Source organism: Phocoena sinus, chromosome 3 (assembly GCF_008692025.1).
Source record: "Phocoena sinus isolate mPhoSin1 chromosome 3, mPhoSin1.pri, whole genome shotgun sequence".
Taxonomy (NCBI): Eukaryota; Metazoa; Chordata; class Mammalia; order Artiodactyla; family Phocoenidae; genus Phocoena; species Phocoena sinus.
Window position 1 is genome coordinate 44,160,370 of NC_045765.1, and position 20,256 is coordinate 44,180,625.

Here is a 20,256-nt window from a genome sequence, read left to right on the forward strand (position 1 = left end):
TAGCTATTTGCAAGGAAGAGATTGTGATCCTAGTACTATTACATTTTGTTGATCTGAAATATTAAACAGAGATGACCCAGAAGAAAAGAATAATCTAGCATGTCCTTTTTATTTTCAGCTGTAACTAAAATGATTCTCCCAACCCAAAGAGCATCTATTCAAAGCACGAAATCATGACTATAAAGTAAAAAGGGTATGGAGCGTGAAAAAGTCAAATATGAATAGAAAAAACAAAAAAAACAGACAAAACGTAACTGGTTTTTAATAAGTCACTGCTTGTGGAAGTATGTAAAAAGAATAATTTCTTTCAGAATGATTTGCCTTTCTTTAGAAAGAATATTTTGGGGAAAGAGAAGGTTAGTATTACCTATCCTAGTAATAGATGAAAGACTGCCCCACATCTTTTTTAGAAGTGGTGCTTATATATCAAATAATCAATTTGCTAAACTGTTTTTTCCATGTTAGATATATATTTCTACCACATTTAAAGGTGTACCACGCTCAACATGCCATTTAGCCAGAATAGTATGCAAGAGACAAAAAAATTGGACATTCCCACAATGCATTTCAGAGCATTTAAAATTCAGACTATTTCACATTTTAATGGTTCAACCTTCCAATACGTGATCCATTATAATATTTTCAGCATAAACAACAGTGAAAATGAGATGAGTGAATTAAATCCCAAAGGGGTGTGTCTTGCTACTTAGTATACTGGACGCAGATTAAATACCTACCCAATGTGATTCTTGCGCATATTAAACAAAAGTACAACTTTCAAAAAAAAAAAATTTTTTTAAAGCAAGTTAAATAGCCAAGTTCTACTTTCAAGACAAACATACCAAGGACCTCAGCAGCCTCCAAATAAGTTTGAAAAACAACACAATACACATCTTCCCTGCTGTAATTAGACTTGAGGTGTACAACATGAACTACAAAGTGTCCAAGACAAAACTCTTAATGCTTTTAAGCCTCTCAGCAAGGTTGCCAAAGGGGATCCACATGTCTCATTGTCTGGATTGGTCCAAAAGTGCTGTTATCTAGAACCGATGCAAATTACTGCAATGTAAATAACTAGCATCAGTTTCGGTGAAACGCAGTTGGAAAGGATACTGACTGCTCACTTTCTAAGTGTTCAAAACATACTAAAGTGCTCCCAAATCACACATTATTTGGTCCTCTCCCAGAACAAGCCATTTCCAGAGACCTCATTCTCAAACTTGACTGACCCAGGGAACCCACAGGAGGAGACGAATTACCTTGCAGCCAGTTGTTGTGAATACCCTGGGCCCTACTTGGAAACTGGTCCATAAAGAATTGGGGACGAACATGACTACTTGATATCCAATTCACAGCTAAGACAACACTAATGAAAAAGCAGTGTTAGACTGATCTAAAACACTCCAAAATGAGTGGTAACATCATCAAATAAAGGCTCAAAGTCAGTCACTGTATTTTATTTACATAATTTATCTTAGATTTAATTTTTTTTGTTTTTGGACAATTCATCCACTAAAATGGGCCAGTCTCAAGAGTTGCCCCCCAACCTTGCCAAAGCAAATGACTTCTGCATAACTGGAAGTCATCTCCAAAGGACTTGCCCATGTTTTCCCTATTTCACCCATTTGATATTTGCACAAAAAATATGCCCTTTGTCTTAAAAGTTGCCTGACTTGATGTTTAGGCAGAAGAGCAAGTCCCATGTTACGATATTTCTGCAAGTGATTTTACATTTCCTTTTTTCCAAAAAGGTAGCTGCCAACTTAAATGTGTGACACAGTGGGGATAAAAGTTGATTATTAACTTTCAACAACTCCAGGGGTCGTTACCTGAAACCTCACACTTTGGTTCATTACACTTTAACTATTCAAAAAGTTACCTTAACCCCAAAGAACAGAAAGGCACTGTTTAGTTCTTCAGGTCACAATGCCATCATTGGCTACACAGTCTGTTACAGCTAAGACAAATGCGAATTACAATACTTCGGGGAGATGCAAAAACTATGCTGGGCTGGGCAGTGTTAGTTAAGCTACGAAGTGCTTGATCACCCATGATGGAAGAGGTTCAAGATGATTCATCCTTCCCTGTAAGAGACTACGAAAGTCACAAGCCCACAGAGCAGTAACTGACAGCCGGCCAAAGTAGAAGACATTTCTAAGTAACCTGGGGATATCTTAAACAATTAATTGGCCTGGAAAATTGGGTGAGGATTAGTCACAAAGCTCCTCATCCTCTCCTGGAAGAAAATGTGACAGTATGCCTTTTCTATGGAAATTTCTTTGTATATGTGTATACACTTGGTATGGCCTTAATGCTGCAGTTAAGGATTTGTTTGGCTACCACCTGAAGCAGCATGTTAAGCAATTGCTTCCTACTGTACCTTTCTGCTTCTCACTGGACTCTTCACCTTGAACAACCAATTAATTCCCCTTTGTCCCTGATTCTTCCCCATTTTTTGCATGAAGTCATAAATGTTATGGCAGTTATTTTTTGGCTTGTAAAAAAAATCTATTTCTGCAGTTTGAAGATGGAATGTAAAATTTCTGTGATACATGTATATAAAAATATATTTATTGAACCATCCATATACACATATCCATGCTGATTCCAATGGAAAAAAAATTAAAGTTTTCTGAAATTTTCCCTGTGGTTAACTCACAGTTGTTACTAGTTAACCGACTTTGTATTAGAACTTTTGAAATCTCCCCATTACCCGAGAGGAACCTACATATCATCTGGAAAACATCATTTCACTTAAGACAAGGCTTTATGCTGTTCATTCAAGATATATTTATTGATAGGTGCTATGGGAGATACAAAGATGACTCAGACACAGATCCTGCCCATAAGGAGCTTACAGTCTAGTAGGGAGGATAGAGCACATACATGGGATACATGGTCAGAGCTAGGTTTCAGTAAGATGTATCTAATATCATGTAGAAAGTAGGCTGGGAATAAGAAGAGGTCAAGGAAGCTGAGAGGCCACTGAAATTATCTAAGTGAGGAGGAAGATGTGAAAGACTGCTGAGGTAGAACTGACAGGACTTAGCTGGACACTGGATTTGAGGAGTAAGGAAGCAAGAAGCAGATGACTAAGACTGAGTCTAAGGTGACTAAGACGTAAGTCTAAGGTGACTTAGACTTATGGCATGGGTGATGACAAACTGAGAACAGAGTAGGTTTGGGAATTGAAATTTGGCGCATACAATTCTTGTGCATAAACACAAAGTGCCCAGGATATACTGCGCACAATCAGAAAGAAATAACTAAGGGCCCAGACCGGGGATGGAAGTACTTCAAAATGACCAGTGACTTCCTCCCTCCTCTACCCACCCCTCAAAATTTCCCAACAATCCCCTCCACTATGAAATGCACAGGGCCTATAATTTACTGAATTAAGTCTGGTCTCTAGGCATGCCTCCCTTGTGAGAAAGAAAACAGAAATACATTAACTTATTAATTGAGTGAATCATCATTTACGGATGCTTTCATGTACCTCCAGGAGGAAGGAGGAATAAAGAGATTAATCCTCAAGTCCTTGTCCTCCAGGAGATTATGGTCTCATAAGGCAGGTCTGTTCTAATTCTACGCTGAAGGGGTAAGTTATTAGCTAAGAGAAAGGTATAAAGTATTCTAGGAACACATTTTAAAGTGAAGGTTGGGACAGAATTTCAAACAGGAGGGACAATGTGTAAGGAAAGTAGATGAGAATAAATTTGTTCCTCACTTCAAATTCTGCACAAATCAACTCCGAGAAGGGGGCTACCCTCTCGTAAGACATCTTTTCTCTTAGGGGAGAAAAAAAAAAAAGCTCAAACTAGGCCTTGAAAATAATGGTTTTGATGGTAAGAGATTTGGGGGAGATGGGGGTGGTGAGGAGAATGCAGATGCAAGTCTATCTTCAGGGAAGTGAAGGCACTTGAAGCCACGGAATCAGCCATACCTGGCTTGTTAGAAGAACTGTAAGTAGTTCAGCATGGCTGGAGCATCCTTTCACGAAGTACAGGGAAAATCAGTGGAAAGGAAGATTAGGACCCTGATTCAAACACGGTGCTGCCAGGCACTGAACAGGGTACATGCCTAAGACTTTCAAATGGCTGCCCCTTAGGAGCTTACAGTTATAACAATACAAGGTGGAAAAAGCACCACAATGTACAGAATGCAAAATGCTGAAGGATTTAGGAGAAAATTACAGCTGAGTTTCAGCTATTAACACATTAGGATACCCAATAGCTTTCTGACAGCTAGTAGTAAACCCATCCCTGAGGGGAACACAGTTAATGTCCTTATTGACAACAGGCCCTGGTAGAATTGGGCATTAAAACAGTTCTAAGAAAACAGAAAACTTGGGTATGAAAATGGAGCTAATGAAGCAACGGAGTAAGCATATAAAATGTGGCTCCTTCCCTTTTCTCCCCACATCCTACCCTTTAACAGCTCTGGCTTACAGAGCGAACATAGGGCAGGACTGGCAATTCCCGAATGTGCTTTAAGCTGACTTGAAACTCTGTACTAGTAATCTGGGCCATCTATCTTTTGAAAACTTATGGGGTTATACAAATCACCTTAGTCCTTTCCAGCACTAATATTCTAAGAATTACAGGAGTCTCCTGTTTCTTGTGGTAACCATCAGTACGGGAAGAAAAACTTTATGGAACTATTCTGATGTTTCTCACTTAAAATTATGATTTTTTTCTTTTATATAAACCGTAAATGATTCCTATCCCATCAGCTAAGTTCCATGCCCACCCCACTCTTCTTCAAAACCAACATCTACCTATACAAATTTATTTTTAACATCATGTGTTCTGCATAATCTAAAGTGTACACTGAATCTTTAAAGAAACGAAGTCCCTTCTTCTTTCCTACTTCCTTATGTCTTCATTTAAAAGGCCCAAATCAGGGTACATACGCTCCTCATAAAAACATTTAAGAATTTAAACCAAACCCAAAGTCAAACAGGTGACAACAAAGCTTAGGGAGATTATCAGTAACCAAAGTGGTTAATATAGCAGTAGTTAAAACTGTTTATATACATATTAAATGATACAACCATCCCTCTAACTACAACCAGTAATACAGGCAAACTTCCCATAAATGGGTTTCCGAAAAATAAATACCTGCTAAAGTAATTCAACAGTGAATTTTTGGTAAGCATAGCTTACTTTTTTAAAAAACAAAAACACATTGGATACGAGTCCCTTAGGAATCTGTGACACTGGACATATTTCGAAGTAATAAACACATATGGATTTCTGTAACTATTCAGGTCACATGGTTTATGGAAGTAAGAGGAGAAATGATTTCCAATACTATTTTATTTTCCTCTCACTGGGAACTAAAAAAAGCTACCAGGTTCAAGTGGAAACTGGAAGAGAGGTCGACTTCAAAAGTCATGCAATCAAAGATAGAGGCTTCCCTGGTGGCGCAGTGGTTAAGAATCTGCCTGCCAATGCAGGGGACAGGGGTTTGAGCCCTGGTCCAGGAAGATCCCACATGTCGCGGAGCAACTAAGCCCATGAGCCACAACTACTGAGCCTGCGCTCTAGAGCCCGCGAGCCACAACTGCTGAATCCCGCGCGCCGGAACTACTGAAGCCCGCGTGCATAGAGCCCGTGCTCCGCAACAAGAGAAGCCACCGCAATGAGAAGTCCGCGCACCGCAACGAAGAGCAGCCCCTGCTCGCCGCAACTAGAGAAAGCCCGCCCGCAGCAAGAAAGACCCAATGCAGCCAAAAATAAATTAAAAAAAAAAAAAAAAAAAAAAGGAAAACAACTTTGATTCTAAGCCAATACATAAGCATAATCATAAGCAAAACTGGTTAAGGGCTGTAGGCCACCTTTAATCAACTTCTCACTCAACTCACTCAGGCCATTATGAAAGACTGCTTCATGAAAGCATGAGCAAAGCCGTCTAATTTCAGCATCATCCTGAGTTAGATACATACCTACTAAAAAGAATGAAAATAAAAGTTTTATCTCACACGTGCCACCATTTCTTCTTTAATTCAGTCTAGCAAGAGTTCACAAGCCTATCTATGGTCCCCAGAACCTCGATATTGAAGTAAACACAAATTCTAAAAGGTATTAACTACCTTAAAACCACAAATCCTTGTTTAATTATCTAGTACAATATGGCCATTACTTGATGAACAACTTTAACCTACAACCCCATCCCACATAAGACATTGCTAAGTTGCTAACACACTCTTTAAGGTTTCTAAAACATTTGCGAAAGTACCTCTAACTGCCCACTGCCCATCTGTGGTATATCAGGCAGTTAGCTAGAACCCCAATTTCAAATAAATGCTGAACTTGCTTCTTTTACAAGGTTCAAAATTGCTAAACTGAAAGTTCAACAATTATCTAATTTGTATGCAGTTCCTGCAGAGATTCTTTCAAGTAGCACAAAAATAAAACTTTAATATAAAAGATATTTTTAGATCAGTAGATTTGACAAATGCAATCGTTTACTTAAAATAAGCCACAACATGAACAATGGTCTACAAATTTAAACCTCATAGAAAGAAATTTTCATATGGATTCGAACAAATTGTTTTCTATAAAGTGCCACGTTTTCCACTAAATCATTCAACTCTACAAAGGTTTTCAAATATAAAAGGGATGAAGAAAAGCATCAGAGGGTGGCAGTTATAAGCAAAACACAACTGTTATAAACTCATCTGTATGATGCTGATAAAAATATTACTTCCATATCTAGATTAAACTGTATCAAATGTATTATCAAACCAGATGAGAAAATAATCTTGTAACTCAATATTACTGTTACCATACAGTCTGAAAAGCCCTACAAAATCAATGTTTATGCATCTACTTTACCCTAAAGGAAATGGAGAACAGTAATGCTAACCTTGATCCGAATGTTTACAGACTCAAGTCTCTATACTGTAGTTATTTCATGCCCTATGCCCCTAATGTCATTCAAATATAAATAGGTAGGCATTATGGTTCTAGAGAAAAAGCAAGAGTTTTGGAAGCCAATCTGCTCCTAAGCTACATGGATGACTTTGAGGCCTCTGATGTCATTTCTTCATCTATTACTTTGGGAGAAATCGCACCTAACCCACAGGGTTATAGTTGTGAAAATTTAGTTGTCTAACCTAAAACTAAAGTGCAATTCAACTAACACTGTGGTAGTAACCTACTCATCCAAAGCCAAATAATTATTTTTGCATTATCCATTTCACTGCTCCACAGCAACAGCTCAAAAAGTTGAGAACACAGGAGACACAAGTAAAGCCCAACCTCAGCATAAAAGCAAACAAAATTATTTTTGTACAACCAAGATCTATTTATTTTCAACAGATCTTAAAAGAGACCCACTGAACCAAACTAGTCTTACCTAGCTAAAATATTCATGGGTGAAGGGTTTTAAACTCAGAAAAGAACTGCATGTTGGGCCATTCCTACAGATGAAAAATTACGTTGAATGTGATGAGTTGATGCTGTCTACAGAAAATCTTGCCCTAATCTATTTTATTTTCACTTTCTAACTATGAAATATGTGAATATATGTGTATCTAGGGTGACATGTTTATTCCATCAGCAATAATGTAATCGATGATAGCTGGATACTTAATAGTGTTAACCATGACGCTAAATCCTATTTATAAAGTCCAATGCTAATCAAAACACCATAATATCCCAATTATGATAACTTGAAATTATTGAAGCAACCTTTTCTTTTCTGAAATTATGCAGTAATCCCCTGCAATAAATTACAAGCAGCATCTAGTACATTGCTACTACCTCTCCAAATTAAAAAAAAAGCACAATTGGTACAGATAAAGGAAAGCTGAGATTATTACTTACAGTAGTTGTTACTATAATTCCTGAGAGAGATTTACTTGCTAATTTGTTTATTTTTCTGAGGCTCTATTTCAGAGGAAGGACAACTTTCACTGCAGTTGCCCTAGTCCACCATTCCACCCACCATGAATTACAGGAGTAGGGACTACCTGTGTTCTCAATGGGGTTGCTTCATTTTCAAAGGGCACTTGGCACCACTGGCCCCCATCCAGCAAACCCTAGATGCAGGGTATGCATCTCCCTCTACCCCCAACCCACCAAAAATCCCACACATTTCTGCATGTCCTCTAGGATATAGTAACAGTCCCAAGTTGAGAAACACTGCACCTAGTTAGTGCCCTTAAAGCTCTGTTCTAAGGAGGAAGAACTTCTTGAAATGTACGGTTTAGTATTCACTTATGAAAAATGGTTTCTAGGTTATCTATAATTTATCACCAAACACTTACTGCAACTTAATTTTTTTCTCAAAAATAACTCGGGCTAAATTTTCTTCTTTCTACCACAAGCTTAATATAAGCTACGAAAGTACAAGCTGAATTTCTTCCAATTATCACTGGCCTGGGCCAAATGAAGTGGTTACCAATTAGTTATTTAAACTGACCCAAAACACAGCCATGTGACTCGGTTATAAAAGTTTCTTTATGTGAAAGAAATGTTGCCAATTTTCAAATATTTGAGGTACTGAGGGTCAACTGATAACATCAAACTTCATTTTAGATTAAGGCTACACCCTTCAGCAAACCTAGAGTTTCCCAGTAACAGCAAAACAAACATTCCTATTCCTACTAATATTCTATCCTCAAACAATAGTCCTAAAGATGAATACTGTTAAGAAAACAAATAAGTTAAACTTGACAAGCTCATTGCCCTTCGATTAATGACAAGTTATCATGCAAAGGCTTGCTTCACAAATGTGTAAACAAAACCTTCACCCATCTCCCTAAGAGCACTCAACAGTAATATACTATGCAAAATGAGTATTAGTCTATATTGCCAGATTAAATTTTCTTCCAGAAACATTTTAATAAAAATTGGCCATTTCTGGGCTTCCCTGGTGGCACAGTGGCTGAGAGTCCGCCTGCCGATGCAGGGGACGCGGGTTCATGCCCCGGTCCGGGAAGATCCCACATGCCACGGAGCGGCTGGGCCCGTGAGCCATGGCTGCTGAGCCTGCGCGTCCGGAGCCTGTGCTCCGCAACGCGAGAGGTCACAACAGTGAGAGGCCCACATACCACAAAGAAAAAAAAATTGGCCATTTCCAAGAAACACCCATTTCCAAGAAACACCCATTTCCAAGAAACACCCACTGCATGCCCACCAATAAAAGGGAAGCATAACATTAAATAGAAAATTTACCATATGGCTATGATTTAAGAAAAAAAACTAGTGCACACTCAAGCACACCAGCAAAGTCCAATATTAAAGTCACATTCTTTCTTACGGGCCACGATTAGGATTCTGAAGAGACACTGAAATAAAACTTAATATAAATGCTGAACTACTCAGGTCAAAGGACCTCTACAGAAGCATCTGACCTCAAAAGCATTCCAGTTTGAGACTCAATTTCAGAATCAGGCATAACAAATGAACACAAGACATACAGGGTGAAAGAGGGATTCTATAATTCCCAACATACTCTGAACCTAATAGAACAAATCTAAGTTTATTTTTTTTATTATTTTTCTTTTAAACAATTGCCAAGACTGGAATCAAAGATAAATAGAAGGCACAACAGTTTTGCTCTGGTTTTGTGTTATTCAGATTTTTGAAATTTTTTTGGGTCTTTTTGGTTTTTTTTTTAACAAATACAAATTAAACATGAAAAAACTCTACTTCAAAAAAAAAAATCTAACAGTTCAAGAAAAGCTTATCAGTTGCATTCTAGACATTTAAAACCTATCTCACAGTTTAAATTTCAATGGTAAAAACAGGTTTTGGAACTGTTCTGCAACCACGTATCCAAAGAAAAACTCTACTAACACCTTTTATTCAGTTTTTAACCATACCAGAGAGAATCTAAATTGTCAATATTTCCAACGGCAATTTTTCCACACCAGAAGGTAGTTATGACTCTCAAAGAAGAGACAATTTGGGTTCTTCCTGCCTTCAAAATGTTTATCAAATCCTGTAATTCTCACAGGCTTTTGAAACATGTAGAAAATAAGTAAGAAATATTCCAATGAATGAAACATACCAAATGTCAGTAATAAGCAAGACACATTCCTTTGGGGAAACTGTTAAAAAAAAATCCAGTCTATATGCAAATAAAGCAAGGAAACGCAGTCTTTTTTTTTTCTTCTTTAAAAATCCACTTTTCCTAAAATATCATTCCACAAAACTGGAAGTGAAGGACTAAAAGGTGGAGGGGTGGGGGTGAGAGGGGAAGGAGCACACACCAGTAACACAAAAAGTAGAACTGTATAAACTTAAGCAGTTTATCATAGACTAGGATCAGATTCCAAGATACCAAAAGGTTGGCTGAAGAAATCACCATTCTGTGGGAGCTAGGGTTTGTACTGCTGCCTGAAGATCGGTGAAGAGCAATTCACTGCCTTGGAGCAATGCCCCTTCCCACTCCAAATCCTGGTTTCTGCACCATGCCTCCACGGGGTGGGCCTCTCATCCCACCACCCAGCCCACCTCGAGGGCCTCCAGGTCCCCGAAGGCGGTTATCTCGGCGGTCTCCTTCCCGGGCGGCTCGAGTCTTCTTTTCTTCCACATTCAGACGGACCTCACCTCTGAACATGATGGGCTGTAAGAACCAAGGTGAACAGACTTACAGAGTGCTTATGGGCTACTGACTACCAAAGACAAAACAAAGCTATAAAACCAAGACAAAACAAGGAACCAGCAGCTTACAAACCACCTACGTTCTCACAGTGCAGTTTTTTGTCTCAAACTCAGAACACATAATTTTCCCACTAACAGATACATGGAAAAGCAGTTAGGTATGTAAGCTAGTTCAAAAGTCAAAAAGTCAATTTAAAGAGTGCAGCAGAGTAACTCTCTTTGTACTTATTAAAGCACATCTTATATTCCCACAGAATTATTTAAATAGAATATAAATAAAAATTGCCACCTTCTCCATGGATTGGGAGGCTTAGAATAAAATCCCATCATCACCTAATGTGGAAAGACTTTGCTGCACATGTTTATGCAAAGTACATATACGTCTCAAAAACATCATGAATTTCATCTAAATATAATCTTAAAATGCTATTTGCCTGAACAGAATTTGGGAAAATACTGAAGATAATAAAGATACCAGATCTTAGTGCAGGAAAAAAAAGATACTTCCCACTATGTCTTGGGCTTTCTTTTTTGCCAAGAGAAGTACAGCAAACAAAGGGTTACTCAAGATTCCAATGAACTCAATTTACGCTCCTTGCTGGTACTCAGTGGTTTTCTACTGTAATATTTTTTAAAATAAATATCTAACAGTACTTACTATGCAGAGAAGTATTCTATATACTTCACTTTTATTATCTCATTTAATCTTCACAACAACCCTTTCAAGGTTGTTAGCACACCTATTTTATAGAGACCAGCAAACTATGCGCCAGGGAGGTTAAGGAACAAGACTGCACGGGTCACAAGGCTAGTGAGAGACAGAAGAGCAGTGTAAACCAAGGCATTCTGACAGGAAAGCATGAGCTCTGAACCAACACAGCATGGTCAGACACCACGGTCATATTCTACGAGCTATTTCTGTACTCATAAAAAATTACTGAAGGGGGTTTCCCTGGTAGCGCAGTGGTTAACACTCTGCGCTCCCAATGCAGGGGGCCCGGGTTCGATCCCTGGTCAGGGAACTAGATCCCACATGCATGCCGCAACCAAGAGTTTGCATGCTACAGCTAAGGAGTCAGACAGCCACAACTAAGGAGGCTGCCTGCTGCAACTAAGGAGCCAGCAAGCCACAACTTAGGAGCCCGCCTGCCGCAACTAAGACCCAATGCAACCAAATAAATAAATAAATATTTAAAAATTAAGAACAAACCAAAACAAAAAAAAGTCTAAAAAAAATTCTGAAGGGAGTACGGTAGACTTCTACCAATACAGTGAGGTGAGGGAAAGGCAAGCTACATCTGAAGTCACCAGAGTTCACAGGAATGATCTGAAAGTGCATGTAAGGAAACCTGCATGGGGGTGGGGCGGGGGAGCCTCTTTCGAGCTGACTCTAAAGTGAATTTTAAATTCTGATTAAATATATACTTATATTTGTACATTTATAAGTATTTTAACACAGATTTACAAATATTTATATATATATATTTTTTATATACACAGCATATAAATCACACACATTAATGTGAAGTGCTGTTCCTGGTAATGTTCTAGATACAATGGGAAAAATAAAATCATTTAAAGTCTGAAAGATAAGGAGAGGTTAGGACTGCGGATATTTTAAAAGGTAGTTATGGAAGATACCTCTATGGAGGTATCACAATGATAGAAGCAATCTGAATGAAAAAAGGTAGCAGACATACAGCCCACTTTCTGAGGAAATTTACCTCAACAATTTCTATGCATAATGATGCCATGCCTTACCCACAGGGGTTAAATGAAACACCAAAGCCCTCATCTTGGATAATTAACTGGAAGCAAGCTATCGGGCCTGACCTTGTTTGGCCCCACAGGAGTATCATACCATCTAAGAAAATACAAAGTCAACGCTGCACCAAAAAGTGTGGCCCCTGGGTCTCCTGTATGCTCAATGGTGGATTTACCAACAAAGCCTACTGGACATCTCTGTGTTCAGTATTCTGTGTCCTGGGTGACATAAGCCATATTCTCTCCACACTTCACAGGGTTTTGCAGGAGATGCTTCACAAAAGTAGTGGTCCAACAGTTTAACAGACAATGCACATTTCAGATTAAGGCTAACTTAATGTTATGACCACAACATTAAACTTTATAATATACCCATTAACATTCTGGAGAACATCAGAGGTTCTGGAGAACCTCTGGGAAATAATGATCTACAACATTTCTAACTAACATGGTTAATAAAATGTGTAAGTTTTAAATGGCGGAGACTGAAAGCAGATTAGTGGTTGCCAGCGGCTGGGGAGAGAGGATATGGGGGAAAACTGCTCAATGAGTAAGGGACTTACTTTTGATGAAAATGTTTTGCAACTAGATAGGTGATGGTTGCACAACAATGTGTATTAAATGCCAATGAGTTGCACACTGTATTTTTTTTTTTTTTTTTTTTTGCTGTAGCAGGCTTCTCACTGTTGTGGCCTCTCCCACTGCGGAGCACAGGCTCCAGACGCACAGGCTCAGCAGCCATGGCTCACAGGCCCAGCCGCTCTGCGGCACGCGGGATCCTCCCGGACCGGGGCACGAACCCATGTCCCCTGCATCGGCAGGCGGACTCTCAACCACTGCACCACCAGGGAAGCCCTGTATTATTTTTTAATGAAATTTTTTGTTTTGTTTTGTTAATTTGTCTTTGGCCACGCTGGATCTTCATGGCTGTGTGCAGGCTTTTGCTAGTTGCACAGAGCAGGGGCTACTCTTCGTTGTAGTGTGCGGGCTTCTCATTCCAGTGGGTTCTCTTGCTGTGGAGCACAGGCTCTAGGCACATGGGCTTCAGTAGTTGCAGCACGCGGGCTCAGCAGTTGCGGCACATGGGCCCTAGAGCAAACGGGCTTCAGTAGTTGTGGCGCATGGGCTCAGTTGCTGCAGCGCGCAGGCTCTAGGGTGCACAGGCCTCAGTAGTTGTGGTGCACAGGCTCAGTGGCTGTGGCTCACGGGCCCTAGAGCGCAGACTCAGTAGTTGTGGCACACGGGCTTAGTTACTCCGCGGCATGTGGGATCTTCCCAGACTGGGGCGTGAACCCGTGTCCCCTGCATTGGCAGGCAGACTCTCAACCACTGTGCCACCAGGGAAGCCCAGGAATGGTCTCTTTAAGAACACAGAAATAAGATTCTGATTCTACAAATCCCTCTATTATTAGAGAAAGTACTGTTAATAAAAGTGCCTTAAGGTAGGGTGACTCCAAACCCAGACAACTTACAGAACAAAAGAAGTTCCTCATAGTTATACCCAAACAGTTATATATGAAGACTACAAATATACCCGCTAAACAAACTGATTCTAAGTTATCTTAGCTAAAAGTAACATAATATTTAATTCATCACTTACACCAGAAGCCACTACCAAAGAAAGGAACTGCATAAATCTCAGCGCATTGGTTACCATAGTTACTTCATTCTCCATCATGCACATATTCAAAAAGTACATTATTCAGACAGCAGTTTTGTTTTTGTAACTCCCAGGCAGTTCTTTTAATAATGGTTAAACATGATGGAAAATATTACCCAGACATGTTGGAATAAACTGCGCTTTACATATAAGACATAGTTTTAAGGATGAATACATTAAAAGACCAAAGATACAGAAAATCAAGATGAAAAACTGCTTACCCTGTTGCTAAGCACCTTCTGAACAGGCTCAGAATCATCAAACACAACGAACCCAAAATTGGGTAATTTCCCACCGCTGTTAATACGCAGCTCTACCACATTCCCATAATCTGCAAGTGGAACACAGATTCTCATATAACTTAGAACATTTCCTTTAAGTATTACACGCGCACTGTCCAATGAAAGCCACTAGTAACACATGGTTACAAAGCATGTGAATTGTGGCTACTCCAAAGTAAGATGTGCCCTACGTGCAACATACACACTGGATTTCAAAGACTTAGGATAGGCTGATGGAAAGTATCTCATGTTTCTACATATTAAGATGATGTGGGTTAAATAAAATATTAAAATTAAATTATCCAGTTTCTTTTTGCCTTTTAAAATGTTACTACAAAACTTAAAATTATAAATGTGGCTCATCTGTTTCTATTGGATAGCACTGTATTAAATGAATCTAGTATTTAAAACTCAATAACCTACTTTGAAAAAAATCTTTAAGCTCTGATTTGTCCACCTCATGAGGCAGGTTGCCAATAAAGAGTTGGTGACTGTCAGGGTGTCTCACGATTCTTCGGGGTTCAACGTCACCTTGCTCACCAGCCTCACGGACTGAAGAGGAAACAAAAGCAGGAAGGAATGAGAAAGAGGACACCTTTACATGACTGTTCCATTCAACAGTTCTCTCTACCCCTAAATACAGGCAATTCCATTAACTCCACAACATATTTTTTAAAATCTAAGTACACATAAACATCAACTACCCTCCCAAAACAAGCTCTCACCCTCAACAGGCTCAGACTAAAGAAGCCACCCTTCTGAGCTCTCACCTGGTCTAGGTCCCCTCTGGGGAGGAACATTTATTCGCTGTTCTCGCACCCTTTGATCCCTCTGAGGCCTCTGCGGTGGAATCTGAGATTCAGGCTTAGACTCCGGACGAGGCTAAAAAATGCGTAATGTTAACTTTTGTGTAAGAACAAAGCAAGCTTACCTTTTATTCTTCTGAAGTATCCTAGCTAACAATAAGGTTTAAACTAGAAAATGACAATTCCCTCATTCTCTCACAAAAAAAAAAAAAAAAACCACATTAAAAATCACCTTGTAACACAGATGTAGAGAACAAACGTATGGACACCAAGGGAAAAAAGCGGCAGGGGCGGGGGCTGGTGGTGTGATGAATTGGGTGATTGGGATTGACATGTATACATTGATGTGTATAAAACTGATGACTAATAAGAACCTGCTGTATAAAAAAATAAATTTTAATTAAAAAATTTTTTTTTAAATCACCTTGTACCCTTCTCCTCTGCCTTATTCATTAAACCTCTGTGAAATCACATTACACGAAAATACAAGTAAATTTGCCTGATATGAAAGCTTAATTAGAAACTCACCTGTGAAGCTGGTACTTTAACAACATGAGGTGGTATCCCAGTAACTGGAACAGCTCCACTGGGTGGAAGGTTCTTACTGGTCACAGATGCCCAAGAAAACGTCTAAGGGAACACACCAACATCAGCTGATTACACTACTTATCACAACAATATAAAAGGTATTAGCTTTTGGGCTTCCCTGGTGGTGCAGTGGTTAAGAATCCGCCTACCAATGCAGGGTACAAGGGTTCAAGCCCTGGGCTGGGAAGATCCCACATGCCACGGAGCAACTAAGCCCATGTGCCACAACTACTGAGCCTGCGCTCTAGAGCCTGCGAGCCACACCTACTGAAGCCTGGGCACGCAGAGCCCGTGCTCCGCAATAAGAGAAGCCACCGCAATGAGAAGCCCACGCACCACAACCAAGAGTAGCTCCCGCTTGCTGCAACTAGAGAAAGACGACACACAACGAAGACTCAACACAGCAAAAAATAAATAAATAAAATTTATTTTTAAAAAAGGTATTAGCTTTTGAATCCTTGTATTATTACATGCGCATCTCATTTTCAGAGGCAAGATGGAATTTATAAGTAACTTGAGATTCCTTTTCCCCTCTGCTTAAAATTTAGTACTAAAATTCCTTAGGACTAATCAAGTATCAGCAAAGTATGAGAGGCTACTTCCACATAATTTCAAGTTTGTGAATCAAAGAAAATTCTCATTCCAAAACCAGCTCTTCCTCCTATGATTCTCTCAATCTATAACCCAACTACACCAACTTCAGAATCTTCTTGAGTTATATCAATCAATACCAAAATCACCAAATCCTATTATTTACATCTTAAATCTCTTCTCCATCTCCACTGCCATGACCCTAATCCAAGATGTCATTACCTCTCTCCAGAACTACTATAATTAAGCCACCTAAGTTGTCATCCATTCTCAATCCAGCCAACCTACTTTTCCACCTGCAAGCTAAAGTGATTTCACCATTTCTCTTTCCTACTCACCCAGAAGCTTCCAGAGACCAAGAGCTCTATCTACTTTACTGACAGTTCCCATACCTAGAACAATGCCTAACGCAAAGACACTTGAAATAACTGTTAGAGAAACGGCATTACAAGAACCCTGGCCCCATAAATACAGCACTAAAACATATTCCTTCAAGGAGCATCAACTGTAAAGGTTCTGTTAGTTCAGTTATCATCTTGATGTGACTCAGGGACAGTAACTGAAAATCTTCACACTTTTCAAATCAGGTATTCTGATTAGAAAAGTAGTTATACTTGAGCAATTTGTTTCTACTTGTACTGTAAAGTTGTCCTCAATTAGATTTCATAGAAAAGGGCAGGAAAAGTCTGTTGTGCCATGTTATTTTTCAAAGATAGACTATGACTTGTTTAACAAGCACACAATAATCTGCAATTTGAAAGATGTAATATTAAAAAGAAGGTTTGTTGATGCAGTGATAAAACAGCACCTGAAATTTCTGGCCTAAAAAGTATTCAAGTTTCCTTAGAGGAGGGAAAAAACTACTTCTGATTTTAGAAAGCAATATGCATCTTACTTCTTATCTGAGGTATGGCTCAATATGGAAGAAACTTCCCTTCCCTGAACAGCCAATACGAAAATGTACCTACAGAAGGCAACCAAGCAACAATAAAGAAGAAGAGAGATTTTTAAAAATAGAAGTGGAATAAAAATGAAGACACATTGCATACTCTCAAGTCCTCCTGCACTGTCTGGGCTATGTCTGCAGGCGCTGGAGAAGAACTCTTCTGAGCATCCTCAGGAGCAGTTTCTTCCAATACTGGCTCAGACTTTTCCTCTTGGACTTCAGACACAGGTTCTTGCTCTGGCTCTGGTTCAGGATCAGGCTCTGGTTCAGCAACAGGTTCTTCTAAATGTTCTTCTAAGTCATTGCTTTCATGGTAAAATTTGAGAAATATCATTCTGCTTCCATTGATTTAGCAAGAAATTCCTAGAGACCTGAACCTAAAAAACATAGCTCTCTCCTCCCCAAAAAGATCTAAGAATTATGTATTTGCATATTAAAACAAGACAACTCTTCAGCCCTCAGTGAGCAAATCTTAACTGCAGTCAGATTTGCTAAATTCTGATTAAGCAAATGCATCAAACAGATCAAAATGAACCAGAGCAGTGTTTCTCAGAATCCCAAAATTATTACAATTTACCTATCACATATCACAAAACTCTAATAGGCTATGGGGAGGTGGAAAGGTACAGTTTCCGTTTTTTCAAGATAAAAATTTCTAGAGATTCTGCTGCACCATCGTGCATATACTTAACACTACTATAAAGTACACTTAAAAATGGTTAAGAAGGTAAATTTTATGTTATGTGGTTTTCAGTATCAAAATTTTTTCTCACAAAAACACACAAGGAATTTTGGAGGGAAAAAAAAACCATCAGTTGTGATTCAGAATAGTCCTTAAACTTCCACATAAGTCACTTTAACAAACTGCAGATGCCTCCCCCCACCGGAAATTCTAATTTGGTAAGTTTGTGGTCGGACAACAAATCTTCATTTTCAACCAGCAACCCAGGTGAGTAAAGTCAGTCCCATCACCACACCTTGAGACACATTTGAAAGTATCCTTTAAGCACTGAATATTAACATTAAGGGTATCACAGGGCAACAAGTAAATATTAATTTATATTGCTATCCAACATATTTCTGTTCCAGTTGCAGATTAAAAAAAACCTAAGATACAATCACACATTTGCCTGAGCTAATAAATGAAGTTCTTTATTGTTACTTAACTCATGTCTGAATTTTTGTCAATTTATGTCTCAGTCCTTGTACACCTTGCATCTCAAAAAAAGCACTTAAAGCTATGCCTTGATGTATTAAATACTTGATAACCGAAAAGCAACTGATGGATACTATTTAAGTAGTCCTCAGACTACAACCTATAGTAAACAAGTTATATATTTATGTTACATACCAAAAGCAAAACCTTTCTTCTGGGAAATTATCACTATTTTCTGAGATAATTCTGAGCATTATGGCTGCCCTCCAACAAACAGAAAGACTAACAACTCAAATTCTCACGCAGCTCTGGACGGATGAACAAAGTTTTCCTTACCTGACAGTTTGATCATAGAAAGTTCCAGAATCATCAGGTACCACCTCAGGTGTCTGCTGTCTTTCTTCAGGTTCCTCTACTTCTTCTTCAGATTCTAAATGAGAAAAGAAATTTAACATATTTGTGCTCACTTAACTCACAAATGTATTCACTTGCACAATGTTCATCATGATAAAAAGGCAGTGAAATAAGAACAGTACAGATACATAAAAAGATAAAGAAAATTGGGTAAAATCATGACGTAGGCTTTAAGGACAGATTTAAGGCCATCGTAATGTCTGGGTTACAAGCATGGAGTCTGAGGTCATATTGCCAGTAATCCAACGAAGGTTCTACCACCTAACTAGCTATATGACATCAGGCAAATGACCTCTGTGCATTTCAGTGCCCTAATTTATTAAAAGGGAACAATAGTTCCTAAAATACTTATCTGTAAGGCTGTTGTATTATACAATAAATACAAAGCACTTAGAATTCTGAGTCATACAGAAAACACTAAAATACTAATTACTCTTAGCATTCAGAGACAATTCTCCATGGGTAGCTGTGTTTCTGCATATCTTACAAGTGAGGCAATGGCTAATCTTTGTTCCAGACTACCTTTTAAGAATATTTATACAGCAACACTCTCGGAAAACAGCGTCTCTCTCCAGAGCAACGGGCAGGCATGTGTGCTGCCCCATTATAAGGTTTTGGTTGCTGAAACTTAGGTTCCACTCTAGTAATGCACCCCACTGCACTGCAAGTATCATCTAAACTTCTGCAGTGTCCTACGGAAACTACGGCTAAGATGCTACTATTGTTGCTATAATAACCTGTCTACTTCTGATTTAGGAGTTTGATGTCTTCTACCAATATCAGTGAAGTAGACTAACCTATCAGCCTCAAGTAGGTTAAAATCTCCAACCCTTCTTATGCCTTGACAAAAGTTACTAATGAAAGATACAGAGAATTATGAAAACATTCAAGAAACCTACACTCTCTTCAGGTCAATCTGATGCCAACCAAAAAAATTTAGACAAGTAACTTACCTTCCTGAGGCTCAGTGACAAAGCCACCAAAGACCTCATCTTGGTATCTGAAGATATCATTATGAACATAGAACTTATTTGCAACAGAGCCCTGCAATGCCAACAGAAAGTTTTCATTTATTCAGCAAACTTTTAAAATTCCACATCACCCTACACCATCGTTCTCAACTAAAGGCAATAGTGCCCACCCCAGGAGACATTTGGCAACTTTGGGAGACATTTCAGGTTTCCCGTGAGGGAGGAGAGCTGACAACTACTGAGGAGATGGCAGGGACGTTGCCAGACACCCTATGCCGCACAGGAGAGCCCCACAGCAAGCAGTCACCCAGTCCCAAATGCCAATAAGGTCAAGGCTGAAAGGATCCCTGCTTTACATTACATACTGTGTGCTTAAAATACCACCAGGTGAATATCCAAAACTGACAAACTCTAAGTATTTAAGATGCCAAAGCCCAGACTTCAAATCATTTCTTGAACA

At 39.0% G+C, this 20,256-nt stretch overlaps 1 protein-coding gene across 8 annotated transcripts in view; it reads right to left on the minus strand.

Annotated features, from left to right (window-relative positions):
* G3BP1 (G3BP stress granule assembly factor 1) overlaps positions 1-20,256 on the minus strand; it is a 50,227-nt gene that overhangs the window by 9,579 nt on the left and 20,392 nt on the right. For 4 of the 8 annotated variants that reach the window (XM_032625634.1, XM_032625632.1, XM_032625635.1 and 1 more), the window contains 8 exons: positions 19,779-19,869; positions 18,748-18,841; positions 17,359-17,560; positions 15,659-15,760; positions 15,095-15,206; positions 14,748-14,876; positions 14,265-14,374; positions 9,474-10,581 (listed from right to left, as the gene is read on the minus strand). In XM_032625634.1, the coding sequence (XP_032481525.1) occupies positions 10,375-10,581; positions 14,265-14,374; positions 14,748-14,876; positions 15,095-15,206; positions 15,659-15,760; positions 17,359-17,560; positions 18,748-18,841; positions 19,779-19,869 (1,047 nt within the window). In that variant the 3' untranslated portion in view covers positions 9,474-10,374. Of the gene's footprint in view, positions 1-2,773; positions 10,582-11,277; positions 11,428-14,264; positions 14,375-14,747; positions 14,877-15,094; positions 15,207-15,658; positions 15,761-17,358; positions 17,561-18,747; positions 18,842-19,778; positions 19,870-20,256 lie in introns of those variants that run through there. The other 4 variants (XR_004349060.1, XR_004349059.1, XM_032625631.1 and 1 more) reach the window with 4 other exon arrangements.